This window comes from Megalobrama amblycephala, linkage group LG13 (assembly GCF_018812025.1).
Source record: "Megalobrama amblycephala isolate DHTTF-2021 linkage group LG13, ASM1881202v1, whole genome shotgun sequence".
NCBI lineage: Eukaryota > Metazoa > Chordata > Actinopteri > Cypriniformes > Xenocyprididae > Megalobrama > Megalobrama amblycephala.
In genome coordinates this window covers 39,351,493-39,367,767 of record NC_063056.1, presented here as the reverse complement: position 1 = coordinate 39,367,767, position 16,275 = coordinate 39,351,493, and the positions used below count along the sequence as shown (strand labels likewise).

Genomic DNA, 16,275 nt, shown 5'->3' with positions numbered 1-16,275 from the left:
TCAATCCATCCATCCATCCATCCATCCATCCATCCGTCTATCCATCTATCCATTTGTCTCTGTCTATGACCTTTACATTTTTAAACTTTTGTCAAGCCAACATTTAAAAGTTGGCTTTTTTAAATTAAATATTACAGTTTCTTTGAAATTCAATTCATTGTAATGAATCATTTAAATTTATATACCTTCAAATTCAAATTGTAATTCTGCATCCTGTTTGCTTCCTCGATTCTCATTCAGTACAGAAAGTAAACTGTGCAGAGATCACTCCTCCCACACCATTTACACCTTTTCCGGCTCGTTTCGCCACCCTCAGCAGAACACAAGGTATCATGGGACATGATGGGGAAGCAGCTTACACAGAGTGATATATAAAACGCCTTTAATAAAGCACAATTCTTTGCTGATAAAGGCCTGGACTACAGACAGGTTTTTCAGGGTCGAGGGAGTCTGAGATACAGAAGCAACAATGTGTTGATGTATTAATGCCACCAAATCAGCCCTCGCCAAATGAACCACCTCCAAGTGTGCATTTGTCACTGGAAAACATTTCGTTTAAGCTTCATTGACTTTCTTTAACCAGATTTAAGCCTTAATGGTTTAAAACTAAAATTAGTTACCCGACAGTGAAGGAAACTCATTAAAAAATGTTTTATAGACCTATTGACATCGTCTTCCTGAAAAGTCAAATACCTCTTGTCAAGAATGCATCAGGCCAAACACAGGTCAAACTAATCGATAACTTAAACTCCACTCGATGACCATTGCCCTTTTGATGCTGGTCTTTGACCCCGTCCTGAATTACACAATGCCACACTGGTGCAAAACCCTACTGAATCATAAAACTGACATAAAAAAATCATTAAAATAAATGAGTCACCTTACAGACTTCACAGATACACAAGAGTAAAGGTCACCACAAGTTCCCATGAGAGGCTTTCGCAATGGGTAGCTATAGGAACTAGACACCAGGGCAGTTCCCAGAGAGCTACATTTTCCCCTTGGACCATTTTCCTGGTTGTATTCACACAGCCAGTAGGAGCCCTGTAGTAACGTAAACCGGCCAACGGCAGTCAACAACTGGATGTCAACAACTGGAGGATAGAGGACCTTAAAGGGGACCTATAATGCCCCCTTTCACGAGATGTAATATAAGTCTCTGGTGTCCCCAGAATGTGTCTGTGAAGTTTCAGTTCAAAATACCCCACAGATCATTTATTATAGCTTGTCAACTTTGCCCCTATTTGGTTGTGAGCAAAAACACACCGTTTTTGTGTGTGTCCCTTTAAATGCAAATGAGCTGCTGCTCCCGCCCCCTTTCCAGAAGAGGGCGGAGCTTTAACAGCTCAACAACAACAAAGCTGGAGAATCTCACGCAGCCAAAATGAGGATTGTCAGTAACGGTGTTCAGCCTTACATTGTTCAAACCGGAGTCGACACTGATGGAGAGACTCAGGAAGAAGTTACAACTTTTAGACGTTTCTGAATGGTTAGTGGATAAATTTATGTAGTTGCTGTGGAGTTGATTCAACTCATCCACTAGCATGTGCAATCATGTTAATCTTTTGTGCAAAACCCAAATGATGACCACTCTACAAAGCATACCTGTTTGTCAAACAGAGCCATACACACCAGGCTAACATTTATGATTGCTATCAAGTGCTTTGAATGAGCGATAATTTGGAAAAAATATTAGACCAAACAGAAACGCTCCCGTTTAAGCAATCGAGCTTGCCAGGGTCAACTTTGCAGGCTATCCAAGCTAACGAGACTCTAAATAGTGTCTGTGCTCGTCTGTGCAGCCAACGGCAGAACAGTTAGCATGCTTTGCTCCAACTTTTGCCATGGCGTTAGAACTGGTACACCGTTGTCACTTGCGAAAACAAAATGGCGGCGCCGTGGACAAAAAATATATAAAAATAAAAGATAATTCAAAATATTAGTAAATACTACAATGGATTTAATAGTATACAAGTACAATAACCGTGTATTCAGCAAGAATTGCAGTGACCTGGGACAAGACGAGAGCAGAACCGAGCCTTCTGGAGAAGAGGCGCGATTTAAAGGACACGATATGAAAAGAATAGAAAGCACATGCTTGGAAAGAGCACTGACAGGAGCGCTGTCAATCCCATTAGCCCTACAGAACATCTACAGTTACAGGAAATAGGCGTGAGATTGGAGGAGGTCGACATCACGGGCTGTTCCTGTTACCGGAAAAGAGGTGTTCTTGTCAAAGCAGCGTGTTTCATAATAGGCTGGATGAATTTGAGGCCTGCTGCATGTTTTTAATGTACAGCTTACTGTATGTTATTGACCTAGATATCAGCAGTGAACATAATAAGGGGCTGCATTGCTCTTTAATCTGTTACTGTGGGTTATCTGTGACTGAATGCTGCTAGTAAACAATGCATTAAGACTGCTAACCTCACTCACTTGTATTTTTCTACATGCGGCTGGTTGGGAAAAGTAGAGCAGACAGACAATGCAATGAACACAATGAACACAATGAACACAATGCAATGAATGAACAAGTGAAAGTGCAAAACACTTTGTGCAGAATTCAAAGTGTGAGTCTAAATAAACAAGACTCACTTCTTTTATAATAATATTAGGAACATGCATTAAAGGATTAGTTCACTTCAGAATTCAAATTTCCTGATAATGATTTATGTCTTTCTTTCTTCAGTCGAAAAGAAATTAAGGTTTTTGAGGAAAACATTCCAGGATTTTTCTCTATATAGTGGACTTCAACAGTTACCAACGGGTTGAAGGTCCAAATGTCAGTTTCAGTGCAGCTTCAAAGAGCTCTACATGATCCCAGACGAGGAATAAGAGTCTTATCTAGAGAAACAATCAGCCATTTTCTAAAAAAAATAAAAAATAATATAATTATTAACCACAAATGCATATTGTGCACTGCTCTGCAATGCAGTACAGCGGTCTCATTTTCTCCTCCAACTTCAAAATCAAATCTGACATTGATGTTTTTACCTTTTTTTTTTTATAAAGGCCATTTGATTTAATCTTTGCACGTTCTCTTTGTAAACACTTGCTCGGTACTTTCGCCTAGTCAGGCTTGCCCTTTCCAATGTGATTACATAATGCGTGGCGCATCGCAGAGCAGTGCACGATAAGCATTTGTGGTTATAAAGTATATCGTTTTTATTTTTTTTTAGAAAATGACCGATCGTTTCTCTAGATAAGACTCTTATTCCTCATCTAGGATCATGTAGAGCTCTTTGAAGCTGCACTGGAACTGACATTTGGACCTTCAACTCGTTGGTAACTGTTGAAGTCCACTATATGGAGAAAAATCCTGGAATGTTTTCCTCAAAAACCTTCATTTCTTTTCGATTAAAGAAAGAAAGACGAACATCTTGGATGACATGGGAGTGAATTAATCCTTTAACAAGCAATGAGCATCAGTTTTGAAGTCATGTTGACTAAGGCAAGTCAATCCACTCTGCAGCCATTTCTTTTCTATGTAAGTAATAGTCTTATAAGTGCAGCGCCATCTACTGGAGAGGCACAGAAAGCTCCAAAGCTTATAACCAAGTTCACATTTTAATAATGCTTTAAATTACAAACAAAACATTATCAAAAATGTAATTTTAAAGTCTCAAATAAATGTAATTAAATTTACAAGTCTCTGGTCAGGTCCATTTTGCATTTTGATTGAGAACTCCACACTTACACAGAAAAAGACTATTTGACTGACGTAAAACAACCAGCCAAAGGTTTTTTGTTTTGTTTTGTTTTTAAAAAACCATGATATTTAACAAGCAGCTCTCAAATATCTCTGAATGATCATGTCACATTTGTGAATTAATGCCATTTTTAACTCAATGCAAACACATTTAAGAGTGGCAGCAGATGGGAAGATTATCACTGAATAACAACTTAAAATTGCATGTCATATGCACAACTTATCCTTCTAGGGTGTTTTATAGCCTTTTTTGGAGCTTGACAGCATAAATCACTATCCCATTTCCATTGAAAACAGAAGCTGTTTCATTGACGAAAGAAAATAATGCAGGGTCAGAACAACATCAGGAGGAGTAAATAAAGACTATTTAACTATACAATACATCTAGTGCCTTTTATAAATATAGGCAGTTGCTTTTCTAGCTGATTACACCAAGAATGGGTTGAAATGTCTCCTCTGGCACCGTGTTTGACTGAGAGCCAGGTCTGTTTAGCTTTCCGGAATTCATTCCCACCGCTCGTCTAATCCAGTTGCCAAAAGAGGCCGAGATGTTGGAGGTTATTTGAAGGTCAGCTTTGATTGTTAGTTTGTCTCAGTTTTGGTGAAATGCGAGGGAAGGAAAGCAAACGTTTCCATGGACACATGATAGATCGACTTGGACTTCATTAAAAAAATCCCACAATGCTCCTCTGCATCGGCGCCTCCAGACCAGACACAGGGGGTGTAGGGGCGGATTTGGAGGCAGTCCAGGGTCAGAGTCTTGCACAATCCAACTGGCATGTAGCGCATTTGTTCTTTCCGGCTGGAAACGTTGGGCGGTACAACGATTTGCTCCATTTATAAGCCTGAACAGACGCAACATTCCCATTCCAAACTATTGTTTCTCATTGGACTGGAGCTGAAGAACCATGTGAGTGATAAACAACTTTTACAAAAGCAAAGACTTGGGATCGTTTCCTAGGCGAGGAGCTGTACCGCCTCAAGCTATTTTCTCTTATTTCCCCCTTCGTTTTCTAACAAGAGTGCTTTAAATGCATCTGAATCAGCAGTATGTAAATCAAAACTCACACCCAGAGAACCGTCTGAACAAACTGAATTACATTAGCACATTTAGTGTGCTTTCACAGCGTCTGGAGCGCATGGGCTTTGACAGCGCGCTATTGACGCTGTCATTGATTAGGTGTTACAAACAAGTTAGTTAGGAATCCATGGATTTAACTGAGAGCGCATCTCCGGGTTTATCCTTTGACTACCTACCAATAGATTACAAGTCCAACGCAATCGATAACCTTGATCACAGCAGCGGAGAGAAACATTAAGCTGTTCTTCTGACATGATTTTTCAGTGCTGTTTGTTAAGGCGGCGTTAATATTAACATTGCTCTAACTCAGGGTCAGTCATGTGATTATATCTCTAGTAGTAAGTACTAAAGTGTAGCACAGAGACTTGCATGCCAGGCAAACTCCAAATTTATAGTCCTGGGTAGAGTTTCCCAAAAGCATCGTAAGCCTAAATTGATCATAACTCCATTGGTGGCAATGCGTATGTGCGCAGGCACGTAGTGTTTCTTTACAAAGTGACATCGCCATCTACTGGCCTGGCTGCATAATACAGCTTTTTAGTAATTGTCACGGATCAGTGTGAATGGGGATCTTTCAACAACGTTGTCGTCTGCATGCGAAATTTTTCAAACACGCAAAGGAAAAACGATTCCGTTTTTAGTGCATCGCTGTCATGTAATCATAGCCTTAACAGGCCTGTGTATTCGGCCTCTAGGGACATCTTCAGGTTCCACTTTATATTAAGTGGCCTTACTACTATGTACTTACAACAAAAAATAAGTACAATATACTTATTGGGGTCATATTGAATTGCAAAACACTTTTGCTGCTATTGAGGTGGGACACGGGTAAGGTTAGGGAAAGCTTTGGTGGTATGTATAAGTTTAAGGGTAGGGGTAAGGTGTAAGGGATGGGTCAACAGTGTAATTATAAATGCAATTACAGAAATTAATTACTGATGTAATTACATGCAGGTGTTTTTAAAATATAAGTACAATGTAAAAACATGTATGTACACAATAAGTGCATTGTATCAAATGATTAATTTAAATGTAAGTACAGAGTAGTTAAGGCCACTTAATATAAAGTGGGACCCATCTTCATGTTATTGCCGGGTTTAAAGGTTTAAGCACATGCCACAACAAAAACTAAAACTAAATATTTTCGTAAATATTTATTTTATTTTAGCTAGTTTCAAAATTATGAAAATGTATTTTAGTTTAGTTTCAGTTTTTTTCTAATAATGTTTTTTTTTTTTTTTTTTTTTTTTTTTTTAATTTAACGCTCTGGTGCTGTTTGAAAAATGTAACTTTTTGTTTTGTTTTTAGAATTGATTACTTCATTGAAATGGTACGAAACTTGGTAAAGGTTTTGGCACTTGCTATGTGAACACACACACACACACCCACCACCCAAACAAAATCTTACTGAAAGCTCATTTTTGAAGATATCAATCTCAAATTTGGAACACAACTTGTTTAGATTTAGAGTTTTGATTTTTAGAGTTTTAGAGTAATGGAAAATACATTTCATTTAAAATGTAAAAACAGTATTTTTATGAACTTGTCCTAATAATAAAACATCTATATATATATATATATTTTTTTTTTTTCACTTTTTTTTTTTTTACTTCAGCAATAACCTGACAGGTGTCTTCTATAAAAAGATTTTAAAAACTTAAGTCTGTGCTCCAAAGCATTCAAGATTTACGACAGTTATGTTTATTTTTTCAGGCCTATTGCACAAAAAGTGGTTAACAGGTAATAAACAGTTCATAACTATTCCATAAATATTCCATAAATATAATTTAGTACCATAAAATACCCTAAAAATACAAAATATTATATATATGAGCAATATCACACGAGTAGCCGTGGGATATGGCTGTATATCAGCACGCTGTGCGGCCTCGTGCCGTACGTAATCACAGCGTGCTGATATACAGCCATATCGCACGGCTACGAGTGTGATATTGCGTTTATACAACAGTTCGACGGCACGAGTGTGTAAATAAATAAGAACAACAACGGAGTGTCTTTAAAACCCTCTTTTGTGCAGCACTACTTCCTTCCGCCACGGATTCAAATCTCAGGTTGTCAGTTGGACCAAGCCTCCGTTACTAATTCTAAAACGTCACTTCAGAACTAGTAACGAAGGAACGTTGAGTCGCTTCATTGAAACACATTGAATTTTGTACAGTATTAGAGAGAGCGAGAGAGAGAGAAGGCTATTACCTGTGTCTGGTATATTGCATTACATTCATTCTTCAAGTCGATGTCCATAATATTATATCCTTTATACAAGTCCGTTTGAATGTCTGCTGAGGAAAGCGATCTTTGTATTTGTCCTTTTTTACCACAGCGCTAAAACAACTTCCTTTTGCAAAAGTTCCTTTCAATTTAAAAGTCTCTTGTGCTTCACTGACTCATTCTCCTGTAAAGTGTTGCCGCCATCTAATGGAGTATTAATGTAATGTTCACTCAATCCATATTACTTAATGGACATATTTATATAAAATAATATTTATTGAACAACAAATAAGCACAATTGTACAGTTCAGTCAAACATAAAGCACTAGTTATTAAAAAAAAAACAGGTCACCATTTACGCTGGTATGTGGGTTTTACAAATATTTAACGAATGAAAAGGATTTTAAAGAGCTTGTGACAAAACCTCCTAACTCCATTGGATCCTCAAACTGTCAATCAAGCCTCATTAATCTGCCTCACCTCCTGAATGAAGTGCGCACGCAGTTTGGACATCTCCTCTGTGCAATGCAAAGGTAATCTGATGTTTGAAAAAAAATTGTAAAGCGTTTTCTTTACTCAAAAAACCATATGTTTATAAAGTTCAATGTTTTACGTATTTGAAGAGCGGAGAAGAGTCTGATATGTCCCGTCTAGTTGTAGCCAATATGCTATATAAGGATGTAACGTAACGTTTATTATTATCAAATTTAATATAGCACAATTCGACTTGCTCTGGAACAAATAATAGATTAATAAGACCAAAGATTGCCCGTTCTATGTACTCAAATTGAATTATGTCTCATGTTTAACCACTATAAGAGCCAGCGGCAAATCCCCGAGGCACTGGCCGAGATGAAGCTGTTCTCGGCGGTTACAGAAGCACTGAACGGCCGCTGACGCACTCGAGCTTGCATCTCCGAAAACGTCAAAACAAATTGTAAAATAGGCGCTGTTATTAAATATGAGTCACATATTTCAGGTCTAAACAACTACATTCTCGCCTAAAAAATGATTAAAACTACAGTTCGTGGTACAAGAAGTAGTATTTGTAAAAATTACGGTTGATTTGATCGGCCGCCATGACGGTCACTTCAAGCGGAGTGATACAAACGGTGAAAAGGCAGTTGGAGTGCTGTTATCACTGAAATATCGCATGGCTATCAGCCAATCAGATTCGAGAACCAGACAGAACTGTTGTATAAATATATATATATATATATAAACATTAAAAAATTATTAAAAACAAAGTTTTGTTCATTTTTGAGGTTTAACAAAATGTTTCTTAAATTTAATTTTCATCTTCATTTAATTTATGGTAATATAAGATCCATATAGAAATGTCCTACTTAATTTATTCAATAAACTTCATCTGTTTAATGTAATCAGTCATGTTTTGTCTTATTCTATTAATTACTAAGGAGGCTCCTTTTTTCAGCACCCTAATAAATAAATGTATAACATGTTTTATTGTTTTCTTTGCTTCATTCAAACTTTGCATTCTGGATTCTGATTCAACTTCCAGCGTACTTCTATTTGCATACTAAATAGTGATCGTCTAGTCTTTTCTGCATCTATTTTACCATCTATAGCTATCAGCAGTAAAGCATCAGAACCAAAGCCGCCCAAGACATTATTCTTTTGTTGCAAGCACTGCTTTCTCCTTCAGGAAATGCAAATGAACTTTAACAATGTAAAGCCTGTGCTGAAATCCCTTTTATTAAACAGCACGGAGACCTGGGTGATTTATTGTTCAAGGTTTTTATCATCTAATGTCTCTCTAAGAGTCATGCATTTGATGTCCTCGAGCGCTGCTCTCTGTCCTGTGCTGTCGGTTTCTCGTCACTCTATTACAGCTGTGTTACTGTATCCAGTGACCCCGCTGACCTCTGGCTCTGTCTGTAATGAACAGTAATGGCCTGCAGCTCTGAGCACTAGCACACGCACAGATCCACTCGCCATGAGAGCTGCTAAATGAGAGTGAGAGAGGGTAATACGTAATAGATGAAAACTGGCTGATAGTGCAAATAAAGGATAGACGGGAGGCACACATGCACTAACGGAAATGAAAATGACGATAATATACAGGAAGAAAAACAACAGGGTGGCTGTGGGGAAACTAAAAAAATTGTGATACTAGTACATTTTTCAGTAGTGTCCAGCTCGATTTAAAGGTTTTGATCTTCTCCCTGAAGTATTCTAGTTCTCTCTGTTTGTCCACCTTTTGGAAAATAATCATGATAGTATAATAGTGGTCAAAATCAGTGTGCACTAGTGTAGCCCCTGCAGTTCGCACCTGCCCGGGACGCAAACCCGGGCCCGTCCGCATGGGAGTTGGACGCTCTAACAAGGACGCTAAAGGCTGCAACCTCTAGTGTCAGTCACTAGAGCATCTCGAGATCAGAGGAGTGCGGTTTACTCGCACAGCTCTTACTAGCCTATGCCTGTTACACTAGGCTTTAGTGGACCAGAATAAGCTGCAAATCGGACCTGCTATATGAGACTACTTGCACTACGGCTAAAGACATCTACAAATGGTTGTTCTGTCATAACAACTCTCAGAGTGTTTGGCATGGAAATGGACATGTCAATGTTGATATGTTTGGTCTTGGCGAAATAGATCTGCTGATGTCGGTTATTGCTGCTGCTGCTGCTGCTGCAGAGCAAGTACATGACTTGCTACTGCCAAAACTTACACGACACCCAGCTGTGAGTAAGACGTGCTGCTGCTGTACAATATAGCGTACATGAATTACCCATAGCAGATCTATACAGGTAGAGCTGGGGAAGGTGGAGGGTTTCTGAAAGCATGTTGCAATGCTATAACAAATGCTGACCTAGTATTTGAAGGTTGAGCAGCGAGCTCATTGGCTACTGATACTGCAGGAACCAATCAGCTGTGCCCTATAGAGAATGATGTGATTGCACGCATATTGAGTTAAGGACCTATCAGCCTGAGCCATCTAGAGTTTCATGACAGAACTTTGTATTTGAACAACTTTTAATAATGAGTTGCTACAGTTGCAAATGTGCTTGGCTTGGCAATCACTGGCCTTAACACACACAAACGCACATGGGCCCGGAAATCCACACGGCAGAGAGAGACAGTCGATATCTCCCTACTGTGCTTCAGTTCTCACAGCATCGCCTCACTGAACGCCCGCTGTGCAAATAGCGCCACACCGCACAAAACCATCCAAATAACAGAGTGCAATCAAGACAAAAAGTTTAGCTCTTAGTCTTTTCTAAATGACAGGCGTATTAGATTTGGACAGAATTAAAATCAAAATGATAGTGATTTTCCATCAGGGAAAACTAGTCCTGTCCGTATATGGCTTAAAGTGAATCTACAAAGTGAGTGAAATACTCATTAAGCAGTTTGATCATTCAATCAAGCAATCTACATCTCGCACGGGATGAAGGCTTTCTGATCATTAATCAAGTCAACGAATTAGCTTTCATCGTATCATGCTGGAGCTTTTCATGGCCATTGTTGCTTTGTCACTGAGTGATGGCGAGCAGACGCTCATCACCGCCTGGAACAAAACAGCCTGACAGTCACATTCATCCACCAGCTTCATCATAGACCATGACAGGCCTTCACAGCGCTCAATGGGCTTCGATGCCTTAAACATGAAATATTTATTGGATCACATGTCAAAAAGGAAAGTGAACTCTCAGCAATAAATTAAAAGTCGCTATTTAGATTGGTAATGACATTCTGATTCCTTCATTTACATACACTTTTTATCATTTCTCTTCTGAGGTCCAAAACAATAATTAAAACATAACTATAATTTATTTTTAATGACCATTTTCCATGTTAAGATATTCTGAGTGTTTTTAGTCTGTCACATGGGGTTGCTAGTGTTCTGCCGGTTGCCAGGGTGTTGCTCTATGGTTGTCAAGCTGTTCTGGTGAATGCCAATACATGCAGTTGCTAGGGTGTTGCTAATATATTCTGAGTGGTTTTTAGTCTGTCATATGCATTTGTTACTGTTCTGCTGGTAGCCAGGGTGTTGCTATGCAGTTGCTAAGATATTCCGAGTGTTTTTTTAGTCTGTCATATGTATTTGTTAGTGTTCTGCTGGTTGCGAGGGTGTTGCTTGGCAATTGGTAAGACATTGAGTGTTTTTAGTATGTCAAATGGGGTTGCTAGTGTTCTACAGGTTGCCAGGATGTTGCTATGTGGTTGCCAGGCTGTTCTGGTGATTGCAAATACATTGTTATGCAGTTGCCAGGGTGTTGCTATGCAGTTGCTGAGATATTCTGATTGTTTTTTAGTCTGTCAAATGCAGTTGCTGGTGTTCTGCTGGTTACGAGGGTGTTGTTATGTGGTTACCGGGCTGTTCTGGTGATTGCCAATACATTGTTATGCAGTTGCTAGTGTGTTGCTAAGATATTCTAAATGTTTTTTAGTCTGTCATATGCATTTGTTACTGTTCTGCTGGTTGCCAGGGTGTTGCTATGCAGTTGGTAAGACATTCTGAGTGTTTTTAGTCTGTCGTATGGGGTTGCTAGTGTTCTGCCGGTTGTCAGGGTGTTGCTATGTGGTTGCTAGGCTGTTACTATGCAGTTGTTAAGAAATTCTGAGTGGTTTTTAGTCTGTTATATGCGTTTGTTAGTGTTCTGCTGGTTGCCAGTGTGTTGCTATGCAGTTGATAAGACATTCTGAGTGTTTTAGTCTGACATATGGGGTTGCTAGTGTTCTGCAGGATGCCAGGCTGTTCTGTTGAGTGCCATTACATTGCTATGCAGTTGCTAGGATGTTGATAAGATAGTCTGTCATCTGTTTTGTTAGTGTTCTGCTGTTTGCCAGGGTATTGCTATGCAGTTACTAAGATATACTGAGTGTTTTTTAGTCTGTCATATGCGGTTGCTGGTGTTCTGCTGGTTGCCAGGGTGTTGCTATGCAGTTGATAAGACATTTTAAATGGTAAGTACATGTAGTGACTTAATACGTAATGCTTAAATGTATAATTACAGTGTAAAAAAGACACCTTAAAATAAAGTGTAACCAAAACATTTTCTTTTTCTTCTCCTATGTAAATAACACATGTGAAAACCTGCAGGCAGAACAGAAGAAAGTCACCTTCTATATGAGAATTATTTGTGTGTGGATCCGTTCTGAATTATTCATTTCCTGTTTTCTACTGTATTTTCTAGTTTGCTTCACAATAATGAAAAAGAAATGTCCCTAACGTACAGCTTCAGAACAGGAACTGAATGTGAAGGCAGCCAAAAGAAAAAAGGCATTAAAGGGAATATGAGATATGAGCGCGTGGAACATGCTGCAGATGTTTGTCCCTCTGTCCCAGAGCTCACAGGTAACATTTCAGTGACTTTCAGTATATCAGCATGTTTTCGACAAGTTGGCTAAATGCAGATGCAATCTTCCCGTGGGTATATTTACTCATGGGATTGAACCAAAGGACACAGCGTTCAATCTCATACTCGGCTTCACAGGGACACATAAAAATCAGGGATCTTGTAAGAGGCGGGAAACCTGTTCACGACAAGAAACGCATACACCCACCGGCTTATCGGATTAGTTGTTTCACAAAGTAGAACGTCTTTTTCCCAAGCCTAAAGGCATTTTTCACAAAATGGCTAATTCACACCCTGCATCGGATCATCCGATTGGTAAGACAGATAGTTTCCCGAAGGCTAATTGAGTTGCTGTGATGGAAAACAGCAATTAAGTGATAAAGTACTGGAGGTTTGACCCCTGAATCTGAGGCATGTCACTTTTCTGGTAGAAAACACCATAAAACAATTCATAACTATTCAGTGCTTTAGTAAGTTGCTGAAACAGTCCATTTATATGGTGTTTTTGCCACCACATTCCCTAAAACTCACTTTAGATGTCAGTCAGATAGTCTACTCCTGTCTGCCTGGGTGTTGCTATGCAGTTGCTAAGACATTCTGAGTGTTTTTAGTCTGTCATCTGTCATTTTAGCCTGTGCTCGTGTTCTGCAGGTTGCAAGTTGTTGCTATGTGGTTGCCAGGCTGTTCTGGTGATTACCAATATATTGCTATACAGTTGCAAGGGTGTTACAAAGATATTCTGAGTGGTTTTTCATCTGTCATATGCATTTGTTAGTGTTCTGCTGGTTGCCAGGGTGTTGCTATGCATTTGCTAAGACTTTCTGGGTTTTTTTTTTTAGTCTGCCATTTGGGGTAGCTAGTGCCCTGCTGGTTACCACGATGTTGCTCTGCTGTTGCCAGGCTGTTCTGGTGATTGTCAATACTTTGCTTTGCAGTTGCTAGGGTGTTGCTATGATATTCCGAGTGGTTTTAGTCTGTCTACACATTTGTTAGTGTTCTGCTGGTTGCCAGGGTGTTGCTATGCATTTGCTAAGATATTCTGAGTGTTTTTTTTAGTCTGCCATTTGGGGTTGCTAGTGCGCTGCTGGTTACCAGGATGTTGCTATGCTGTTGCCAGGCTGTTCTGGTGATTGTCAATACTTTGCTTTGCAGTTGCTAGGGTGTTGCTATGATATTCCAAGTGGTTTTAGTCTGTCTGTGCATTTGTTAGTGTTCTGCTGGTTGCCAGGGTGTTGCTATGCATTTGCCAAGACATTCTGAGTGTTTTTTTTTTAGTCTGCCATTTGGGGTTGCTAGTGCCCTGCTGGTTACCAGGATGTTGACATGCTGTTGTCAGGCTGTTCTGGTGATTGCCAATACATTGCTATGCAGTTGCTAGGGTGTTGCTAAGATATTCCGAGTGGTTTTAGTCCGTCTACACATTTGTTAGTGTTCTGCTGGTTGCCAGGGTGTTGCTATGCATTTGCTAAGACATTCTGAGTGTTTTTTTTTAGTCTGCCATTTGGGTTTGCTAGTGCCCTGCTGGTTACTAGGGTGTTGCTATGCTGTTGCCAGGCTGTTCTGGTGATTGTCAATACTTTGCTTTGCAGTTGCTAGGGTGTTGTTAAGATATTCTGAGTGGTTTTAGTCTGTCTATGCGTTTGTTAGTGTTCAAGATCATCCTGACAGTCATATTACTGTCTATGTGAGACTACAGAGCACATAAGAATATAATTCTTAATTCGCTTGATTTGATAAGCGGACAGTACTGACCTTTCGTATTGTCTATAAACAGTAAAAATCCATGTTCCTTACTTCTTTAGTAATGCAACATTCGAAATGTCAAGTTTGCTGATATTTTAACAGTACAGGTGGCATTATTACTGTACAGTCTGACATGACCAGGTCTACAGCTGCATGACTCTGACTAGACAGACATCCAGTATTACTGATTCTGCATTGAAAGCAGATTGATTTATTATAAAGAGAGTTATAGAACAATAGAATACAATCGCCAGGAAGAACAATAACAACATACAAAGCCTGAACCTGCAATCTCTCAGTATCAATCGACTGACACATCAGTTTGCACGACATGTGCAACAATCATATTCAATCCTGTGAGATGAGACAGAAATGCTTTTTGGCTTCCTCAAAAGACAACCTACTGCAAACTGAAGAAAATAATAAAACTCACAGAGCGCATGTAAAATGATAACCTCACTCACCAAACATATTCCCAATGTGTCCATTCCTGGTGAGGGGTCGAAGTTCATTCTTGCCCCAAGCATACTGTTTATAGTTGTCCCAGGCAAACTTCATCATCTGAAAACACAAAACAAACAGGTTGAAATGTGAGAAATCACATCCAGTGAAACATTTAATGTTCCTCTACTGTACTTCGATATAGCAAAAACAGGATATCAGGATGCAAATGTCTCTAAAGCCATCAAGTGCAGATGTTCACCGATCATCATCAATGATAGAAAATGTGGGCTTTTATGCATTAGACGACAAAACTTCTGGCGCAGTGAAGCATGGATAAATGCAGCGGAAGGCTGGAAACATTTCAAGAAGAAATATGGGAATGTTATGAATGACAAGGAAAAAACAACAAAGAATTTAATCATGTTCCACAAGGTCTATTTATTTCTGCTGGAAGCAACACACTGTCATAATTAGCTGTGCTGTAACGCGGGCAGGCCTGCAGGATCACATTAATCAAATAAATACATACATTTATGAACTGACAGACAACGTCAAAGAAATGGATCATTACCTACACACTTTATCAAGTAAATAAATTAATAAACACATCAATAATCGTTGTTTTCTCATAACCACTGCACAATTAAACAAACTGCTATGTTTATTGTATGTTTCTTGAGCAGCAAATCAGCATATCAGAATGATTTCTGAAGGATCATGTGACACTGAAGACTGGAGTAATGATGCTGAAAATTCAGCTTTGATCATAAATTACATTTTACAAAATATTCAAATCAGTTATTTAAATTGTAATATTTCACATTATTACTGTTTTTACTGATCAAATAAACACAGTCTTGATCAGTCTTCTTTCAAAAATATTATATTGCAGGTATAAATTATTATCCATACACATCATTATTCTTTTAATCATAATAACTTCCCCTCCCTCTTGCAGCACCATTTCTTCTCCTCTCTGATGATGAGGGCAGGGCAACCTGTCACTCACATGCTATCCACCAATAACAAACCACAACCATCCAACCTTCCAATCAATTTCACATGGATTAAATCAAGCCCCGCCCTACATTTGTTCTTGTTTGAGAAGCAGTTTCACCTGGATATTTGAAGAAAAGACTCAAAATTTCCTTTTCATGGCAACTTAAAGATCTAAACTTAAAATTCTACCTAAATCCTATAATTTTTTTGAATGGCTTTTAGGCAGGAACATCACAAAGAACATCGGCTCTACTGCTGCTGCTTCCAAACCTCTGAACTCCAGCAGCAGATCTGCAGTCATGGATCTGCGTGTCTCCTGGGCTTGAGCTCTGAATGAGTATTTCAGTACAGCCAGGAGCTTTGGATGGCGCCTGGCACCAACAACCTCTACAAGGCAAGGTCTGAAAAAGACTTTCTTCCCTGGAGGAGGAAGCCAATAATTGATGTGGGATCACCTCCAACAACGCAATAAAAAGGCTTCTCGACATGATAGGGAATTAGCAGGAAGAAATTCCAACTGTGATACATGGCGATACTTATTTTAGCTCGACACGAAGGAGCAGCTGGGCTGGGATGTGGACGAGTCGTGCGTTTCATAAAGCTTTTGTGATCTTCTGATAGTGATGAGCACTAGTGGGCTTTTTGCTCACAAACGTTTTGGTTTCCACACATTCTGCAGCTTTGTTGGCCGAGCATCTCTCCTCAGGGAGTTCAGGGCCAAAGAAAAGGAAAATACATAGCAGGT

General features: G+C 39.2%; 1 protein-coding gene across 4 annotated transcripts in view; it reads right to left on the bottom strand.

Annotated features, from left to right (window-relative positions):
• The window catches only part of LOC125280827 (mannosyl-oligosaccharide 1,2-alpha-mannosidase IA), a 272,485-nt gene that overhangs the window by 118,399 nt on the left and 137,811 nt on the right, over window positions 1-16,275 (bottom strand). For all 4 annotated transcript variants that reach the window (XM_048211569.1, XM_048211570.1, XM_048211571.1 and 1 more), the window contains exon 2: window positions 14,552-14,648. In XM_048211569.1, the coding sequence (XP_048067526.1) occupies window positions 14,552-14,648 (97 nt within the window). The remainder of the gene's footprint in view (window positions 1-14,551; window positions 14,649-16,275) is intronic.